The 8,516-nt window shown below is 46.9% G+C and overlaps 1 protein-coding gene across 1 annotated transcript; it reads right to left on the bottom strand.

The window, feature by feature from the left end:
• Positions 1–268: 268 nt before the first annotated feature.
• On the bottom strand, positions 269–3,617 carry CHAMP1 (chromosome alignment maintaining phosphoprotein 1). The gene has a single exon (XM_004577344.2). The coding sequence runs from the start codon at positions 3,507–3,509 to the stop codon at positions 1,164–1,166; it is 2,346 nt and encodes a 781-aa protein (XP_004577401.2). The 5' UTR covers positions 3,510–3,617; the 3' UTR covers positions 269–1,163.
• Positions 3,618–8,516: the final 4,899 nt, after the last annotated feature.

Here is an 8,516-nt window from a genome sequence, read left to right on the forward strand (position 1 = left end):
AAAAAAAAATCTTACAAGAAAAAATGCTGTAGATACGAAAACCAGTATGTTGACAAGTGAAAATAGGAAAAATGGAGCTTGGAGCATATAATGAAAATTACACAAAACATACATGAAGACATTACTAACACGTGAGTCTTTTTAATTTGACACACACCTGACAAAATATTTCAAAATAAAATAACCCATGAACAGCTACAAGATTTTATGGTAACAGAAGTGTGGGGGCAAAAAAAACAAAAAACAAACCTGATAGAATTAACTAACAGAAATTTCTAAAATTTTTTATTGTAAATCTGGAAGACTTTCAGCCAGTCATAACCGGTCGTGAGCCATGAATGGTGATGCATGAGGCCTAGGGTGGGAGGTACAAGCTCTAACCCACTTGGCAAGTAAGGACCCTGTCAGTGTAAGCTGGCAGGGAAAAGTGAAGCGCCACATCTTAAGACAAGGAACTACGATGGAAGATTCCACTGGAAACATCCAAAAACAAAACAGACCACCCCGTCATGCTTGTATCTCTTAGTCTCCTGCAGAAGGCTGCAAAGGACTCTTACTTTCTCAGTGTTTCCTGTTAGCAAAAATTCAGCAACCCTGAGACTCCACCTTTCCATGACATAAAAGCTAATAAACACCTACAACTGTTCACGATTTATAAACTAATTTACGCGAACAAATAGAAAATAGCTTTTGCGGTTTTGAAAATACATGTATGGGAACAACATTTTTCTCAAATTCGTTTCATGCCTGATTCTTAAACATCCCAACAGATAATTGCTTTCTGAAATCACTTCCACAGACACACAATGATACACTAATTAAACTAGAGGGTTGGAGCACTGCTTGCTCTTGGTTACTAAATGGAATGCCTACCCAACCTGTTATTCAAATATACTTCAGAAATGAGTTTTATCCATATGAGACATAGTAGAAATGTGCCGATCTAAAAGATAGCCACACAACCAGACTATATATATATGTATAGATGTATGTATATGCATATAAAAACGATCAAATGTTTACTCTTTGTAACACTACTTGAACCCTTAAATACGGCACACCATACACTTGTACAACTACCAATCCACCTAACTATTCAACAAGCTACAATTTTGAAGAACAGTTCTGACAGCAGCTCTGTAGAGCAAACGTTCCCATGGGAGTCAGATCTGTTGTTCTTCCACGGGCGGCTCCAGAGCTTCCATGAGCTTCTTATTGGCTTCTTCATTATGCCGGCTTTGGCAGTGAGTCAGATGTTTCTTGAAGCCTCTTGGGAAATTTGATTCAAAATTACAACGTGGACATTTAAGTAAACTTTGCCCATGGGCTGCCACATGATTTTTAAGGAGAGATTCTAAAAGAAAAGCCTTTCCACAAATTGTGCATTTGTAAGGGCTGTGGACATTGTGTTTATTAACCAAATGGTGCAAAACAGCACCTTTCTTCATAGCACGGCAGCAGCAAATTTTGCAGTAATACTTTCCTTTTCCACGTTTCATGTATTTTGCAATCTCTTCTTCAGAGATAAAAGCCTCTTTTTCTTCAGTAAATTGTGGTACATTTTTGGACTGTTCTGGACTAGTCAGGTCCATTTTGTTGTCTTTGCTAAAATCCACAGATTCCACATCCACCTGTTCCTGGTCACTGCTCGACTCTTGCCCCTTGATGTCCAGTGCATCCAGATCTGTCTTTATGTACTCACTACTACTGAGCTCGGCATCCGAGCTGTCCTGGTTGTCTTTCTTGAGCTTCTTGGAAGATGGGAATAAAGTATCTTCCAAGAGCTTCTTAGGAGTAGCTAGAAGTTCTTCTTGCTCACTGATGGCATCTACCTGCAGCTCACCACTCAGCTCAGCTGCCTTCTGAGACTCTGAGAACAGGGCTGAGCGGGGAAGTTCAGGAAACAGACTATGCTTCCAGGGCTCTGGGAAAAGCGCCCGTTTCCGCAGCTCAGGAGAAGCCGGAGGCGTCGTCTTGGTGGACTCGGCAAACAGAGGCGGCTTCCTGGGCTCAGTATCGATGGACAGGATGGGCTTCCAGATATCCGAGGCTGTTTTAGGGGACTCAGACGGTCCAGGAGGACCAGGCTTTCTGGTATCAGGGAAGACGGGTTTCTGAGGTTCAATAAAGAAGGAAGACTTCCACACATCAGGAGAACCACCACGGGAACTCTTCTGGGACTCAGGAAAATCCAGTGAACCAGGAGAAGTTTTCCGCTGCTCAGGAGAAAGCTTCCATAGATCTGGAGACCCTGACCGTTTCCTGAGCTCCGGCGATGCTGCTGGACTGCGGATCTCGGGAGACGGCGGTGGGCCTGCTTTGCAAAGCTCAGGAGACACTGCGGGAACTGCCTTCCAGGGTTCGGGTGACAGGGTAGGGGCCGTCTTTCGGAGCTCTGGTGGGCCAGACTTCCATGACTCAGGAGACGTGGGGGGCGTTTTCCAGGACCCAGAGGATTTCCAAGTGGCCGGGGTTGCAGATGGAGTTGGTTTCCAGGGTCCAGGTGAGACAGAAGGGATTGGTCTCCAAGGTCCAGGAGACACAGATGGTGCAGGCTTTGCTGGCTTCCAAGGCCCAGATGTGGCAGAGGGGCTGGACTTCCAAGGCCTAGGGGACCCAGGAGGCCCTGGCTTCCAGGAGCCTGGTGACACTGCTGGGGCTGGCCTCCTGGGCTCTGGGGAGACAGCAGGGAACGGCTTCCAAGGTTCTGGAGACTCTGATGGGGATGGCTTCCTGGGCTCGGGAGAAGCAGCCTGGGCTGGCTTTCGAGACTCAGGCGAGGCAGTTGGGGAAGGGCCCCAAGGCTCAGGGGAGGCAGTCAGAACAGGAGACCCGGGTGATAAGGCTGGCGGTGGCCCCAACATTTCTGGGAAGTGAGAGTGCTTCTGGGCTTTGGGATTAACGAGAGGAGATTTGACGAGCTCTGGGGAGACTGGGCCAAGCCTCTGCGGCTCTGGGGAGGGCGCAGGGCCAGGCCTTGGCAATTCAGGAGAAGACACAGGGGAGGGCAGAGGCGTCTGTGAGTCAGAAGAAACGCCAGGCCCAGGCTTTGGAGGCTCCAGGGGAGACTTTGGTGACTCTGGCGACAAGTTTGGACCCAGTGTCGGTGGTTCGAGGGAGAGGGAAGGTGTCGGCTTCAGCTCTGCAGAATGAGAGGACGTCTTCTGGTGCTCAGACAAACGTGGGCTTTTCACAGGGTCTATGTCTGCATGCAGCTCGTGTTTGGGTTTGTCACCCCAGCGCTCTGGGGCTGCATGTTTGGACGTGATGTGATGGTACACGTTGGAGTACATCTTGCTAGTGAAGAAGCATTTGTGGCAGTGGAACAGCTTGGCGCTCTTCTGGTAGAAGATCATTTTACCTAATCCACCAGCGTCCATCTCATCACAGAACTCCGGGTGGACGGTGCCCATGTGGATCTGTACGTTCTCATAGTCGGTGCCTCTGAAATTGCAGTGGTCGCACTCCCAACGTGCTGATGCCTTCTGGAGCTCCCGGAACACCTCCATTCTTCCCGCCACAACACACGACACTTCTAGCACTGCAAGAAAGAAGACAAAGAGCACAAGTTTAATGCAACGCTAGCCTGGTCCATTCTAACCAGCACAGGCTGTATGTGTCAGATGCTCTCATTTCTGAGTCCCAGACACATCACCAGGAGCTTTCCATGGACCTTCTCTTTAACCCTCCTAACAGCATGACTGGAAATTTATTTTCATCTACAGACAAACAGACTGAGAATTAACTTGAACCTGATCCCACAATTCACTACTGGATGGCTCTGAAACCTTGCACCAACAAGTCATCAGCACACAAATAGAAGTGGATACTAACATTAAATCCAGGCTGTTTGAGGCTGAACAAGACATTTTCAAATGCTTTTCAGAAAGATTTAATTAAATGTAGCTTAAAAACATTTTAAACAGAAAATCTTACAGTTTGAATTAAATCAACATATACTGTAATACTCTGCTCATTTTAAGTATTTTATTCATTCATTTAGCAAATCAATCATTTAATGTCCTATAGTACATAATTTAGCTTGGGGTAGGGGTGAATCTACAGGCTCAAACTGAGAGAAACAATTTTAGAAAATTGTTTTTAGGGCTTGAAAGAGAATAACAAAACCACAATTCACTGAAGAAACATCTGAAAAACAAAAACAAAAAACGTGACTCTAAAAACAAAGAAATATGTAGAAATAAGGAGCTGGTCATTCACCTCAGAGTTCACTGTTCCAAACAACTAAAGAATTGACGCATACATTCCAGCAGCTGGGCATGTGGTGTTGTAAGTTACATAGGACTACGGGAACCAACAACTCAGGTTGTGGGGCTGAATCACACTGATGTATCATTCCCTGTATCTCCCAACCGTCTCCCACCCCAGACTAACGACTCTCCCAGCCAATCTCAGTTTCTACTGCATATGCTTGTCTATTCTTACTTGAAAAAGGATACTTAAGACTTACAGGGTGGGCAATTGGCCTAGCAGTTAAAGACAATATTTGAGACACTCCCATACCTAAGTGCCTGGGTTCGAGCCGCGGCTCCACTGCCTATTTATGCGCCTCCTGGAGGGCAGCGACCAGCGACGACTCTGGACACCTACACTGCAGGTGTGGTGCTCAACTCCCAGCTTGTCCTGCCCAGCCCTATCTCTGTCTCTCAAAAAAAAAAAAAACAAAAAAAAAAAACAAAAAAAAAACAAAAAACCACAACAATGTTCCAGAATTCACTTCTGATATCTCAAATTCTATCATCAGCTGTGCACACAGAACATCCTCATTCCCAGTGACATGTATCTCAGTGCTTTAGAGCTCTAAACACGTTAACACAATGAAGTGCTAGTTCAAGTTGTAGCTCTCTGCTAGTGCTCTTGAGAAGGCAGGAGAAAACGAACCAAGTGTAGAGAGCCCAGTGGAGTTCCCAATGGCTTCTGGTTTTGGCCTGACCCAGCCTTGGCTGTTGCAGCTATTTGGGAAACAAACCAGCAGACAGAAGACCCCTGTCTGCTTCTCTTGTCACTCTGTCTTACAAATAATAAAATACATCTAAAACAACAAGAAAAGAGAAGTAAAATGTTAAATGTATAGAATAGCACTTTATAAATCCAGGAAGACTGCTTCTAGAGTAGGGATAAGCAAAGACCAACACGCCTTTTGTTTTAAACTTACCAGAAGTCCAACACCTCAAAAGTGGTCGTCACAGGAAAACAGTCTACATGGCTTACAATGTACGAACAACAAAGATGACAATTAAACCTGAAACAAAAGGAAAAAAAGTCATTCTGATGATTTTAACCAAACAGAATCCTGTATATCTTTCTCACTGCTCACCCACCCAATAGTGAGAGGGCTCCAATCCAAGAAGCCTGAAATTTACCTTTAAGAGACAAACCTGCAGCAGAAACATCAGGACACCTTGTGGAATTTCACTTTAACAGCTACCAACAGAATTACGCTCAACCCTCTGGCCACCAAACTTTGGGAACAATGACTAGCAAGGTGTAAATACAGGAGCAGCCAAGGCACTAGTTACTACTATTACACCACAGGAAGGGACAGGTAACAGGACCAAGGGACGAGCAGGGAGAGGATGTAGGTGGAGGGCAGCCGGGGAGCCGACTCAGAGAAGGCTGGGCCTCCTCTGGTATCTCAGTTTGTTCTCAACAACAGCACAGGATACACCGGCCACGCACAAGCTACAATACACTTCTGATAAGCCCCCAGCACATTCACCTAGACCTTGCCCTGGTAGAGTCCTCCAGGTCCCCCTGGACCTCTTAGCAAGACAGCTCCATCTTGACGCCCAGCCACAAGGCATATTCTAGCATTCTGCAGACAGGTGTTTCTTGAAGTGGAGCCAATTCCCAGCCCCTCACCATCTTTCTTGGGTCCTGGACAGTGTTAGCTCAATGCAGCCTGACTCTCCAACAGCCATGGGTTCTCTAAGAGCAAGGGCTATGCATTCCTTCACTCATCGCCATACCATGTGCTTGGATCCATCAGCCCTAACCCTGTGAACACTGTGCACTCAAGCTTCAGTTACATTTTAAAATTAGAGGCCACCTGAGCTAACATCTAGTCTCTGAGTCACAGATTTTGGAGGCAGCAAGAGATTTCAAGGATTATCTGCTTTCAGCCAAGACCCGATCACTGCGCTCATTTGGGGGAGCCAATCAGCATGAGGAAGATTTTCCTCTGTAACCCTGCCTTTCAAAATAAATCTTTAAAACAAAAAACCCTTCAATTTGTAGTGCAGAAACCTTAAGCTTGATGTTGAATAGCTTGCCCAAGATTAGGCAAATGACCATCATGCGGAAAAAAATACGGACAGAGTTAAATTTGAAAGAATAAAACTGTACTCAGGTTTTGTAATTTGGTGGAATGTTTTTATCACAAATAAATGTTTGCTTTATTTAACAAAAAAAAAAAAAAAAAAAAAAAAAAACTGTACTCTCTATTCAATTCCTTTCTAGCATATCAAGATCAAACACAGCAGAATTTAGCAAGACCTTGAAAAGCCGGCATAACAGGCCAAAACTCACAAAAAGGGGGTTCATCAAACATTCAGAATCCAGTTTAGATTCCATTTGTGGGAGTAATGCTGACATCTCCGGAGTCCCCCGTGTTCCATTTCCAATCCAGCATCACCTGGGAAAGTGGTGGCCACAGCTCAAGCATGAGGACCCCCCGATACCCATGTGGGAGATTCCGATGGGGTGCAAACCCTGGTGCAGCCTGGCCCAGCCCCAGCCAATTTGAAGAACCAGCAGATAGAAAATTTCTGTCTCTCCATCTGTCATTCTGCCTTTCAAATAAATAAAATAAATCTTGGAAAGAGGTTTCATTTGGAATGTCCACATTCCATTTCATTGTGCCTGGGTCCATGTCGCACTCTACTTCTGCCCCAGCTTCCCCCTGATGCCCATCCTGGAAGGCTTGAGCAGCTGGGTCCCCACCACCACCAGGAAACCCCAACTCCCAGTTCCTACTGCAGCCCAGCCCCCTCTGCCTGCTGTGGGCATTAGGGTAATGAACAAATGAATGGGAGACCTTTTTGTTGCTCCACTTTTCATTTTTATAACTTTTAAAATGTAGATGTGGAATAATGTCAGTATCTTGAGTTACTTTAAATCTTTCATTATGGTTGTTTCTTAATTTCTATCTTTTTATAGTTTTTAGCAAGTTCAATATAGTTTGTAAGTACAGTTCCGGGAATCTAATGATTTTCCCTTTCTCCCACTTCACCTTTCAAATAAATGAAAACGTATTAAAAAAATATAACAAAGGTGGCAGGCAATCTTTAAAAACATTTAACTGCAAAGGGGGAAGAATTACAGTGATTACCTATACTCCACTACAAGTGACAAGCAGAAACCAGACAGACAGACTAGCCTATCACGAACTAGCCTGGCTGCCTGTCAGCCCACAGCCAGCAGCAGTGACCACAGAAACCCCCTAACAGACAGACCCGGGTTCCAGCTGAGATCTTGGTTCTAGCCTGAGCTGCCCCACACCTGGCTCCTGGTCCCTGAAGTTGGCAGGTTGCAATGAGTGCATCTTCTGCCCTAACCCGATCCCCACCCTGTCCAGGATGATAAAGCTGTCCCCTTCTGCTCTATCCCCCAGGAGGACATGGGGTGCAGCCTGTCCATCGCACAGCACTCTCCACGCAAGCTCCTCTGGTGCCAGCCTGTCATTTCCCATCGGATATCTTTTTTTTTTTAAAGATTTATTTATTTTTATTGTAAAAGTAGATTTACAGAGAGAAGGATCTTGCATTCACTGGTTCACTCCTCAAGTGGCTGGCAATGGCCGGAGCGGAGTCGATCTGAAGCCAGGAGCCTCCTCTGGGTCTCCCGTGGGTCTCCCGTGTGGGTGCAGGGTCCCAAGGCTTTGGGCTGTCCTCTGCTGCCCTCCCAGGCCACAAGCAGGGAGCTGGATGTGAAGTGGAGCAGCTGGGACGCGAACAGGCGTCCATATGGAATCCTGGCACTAGCAAGGTGAGGACTTTAGCCACTAAGCTACCGCGCTGGGGCCCTCGAGTTCATCTTGTAAAGGGTATTTTCACATTCAAGTTTTTCAATCAAAATTCAACATGTACCACAGAGAGTTTTGTCTAAGCACATACTAACACTCTGCTTCACCCCAGCTTCTAAGAAACACTTGTTTCCCAAGCCGTTCTGCCTGAAGGCAATTTTACAGAAAAGAATGAAATCGAGGAGTCCCGTCCCCACACTGCCTCCGTCTCCCAGTGTCCAAGCCTGGAGGCGGCCATGAGCCGCGGGCTCCCCGGGCGACACAAGGCCAGCTGCCCACGCTCTCGGCCGCCCCCCGACCCCGGAGCCACGGAAGCCCCCGACCCCACCTCAGCCGCCCCCGACCCCAGAGCCCAACGACCCCACCTCGGCCGCCCCCGACCACGGAGCCACGGGAGCCCGCCGACCCCACCTCGGCCGCCCCCGACCCCGGAGCCCGCCTCGGCCGTCCGCCCCGCCGGCCACGGGAACTA

The sequence above is a fragment of the Ochotona princeps genome, chromosome 12, assembly GCF_030435755.1.
Source record: "Ochotona princeps isolate mOchPri1 chromosome 12, mOchPri1.hap1, whole genome shotgun sequence".
NCBI lineage: Eukaryota > Metazoa > Chordata > Mammalia > Lagomorpha > Ochotonidae > Ochotona > Ochotona princeps.

Excerpts from the sequence above, each read along its gene's own strand:
- CHAMP1 (XM_004577344.2), bottom strand. The coding sequence starts at position 3,509 with ATGGAGGTGTTCCGGGAGCTCCAGAAGGCATCAGCACGTTGGGAGTGC.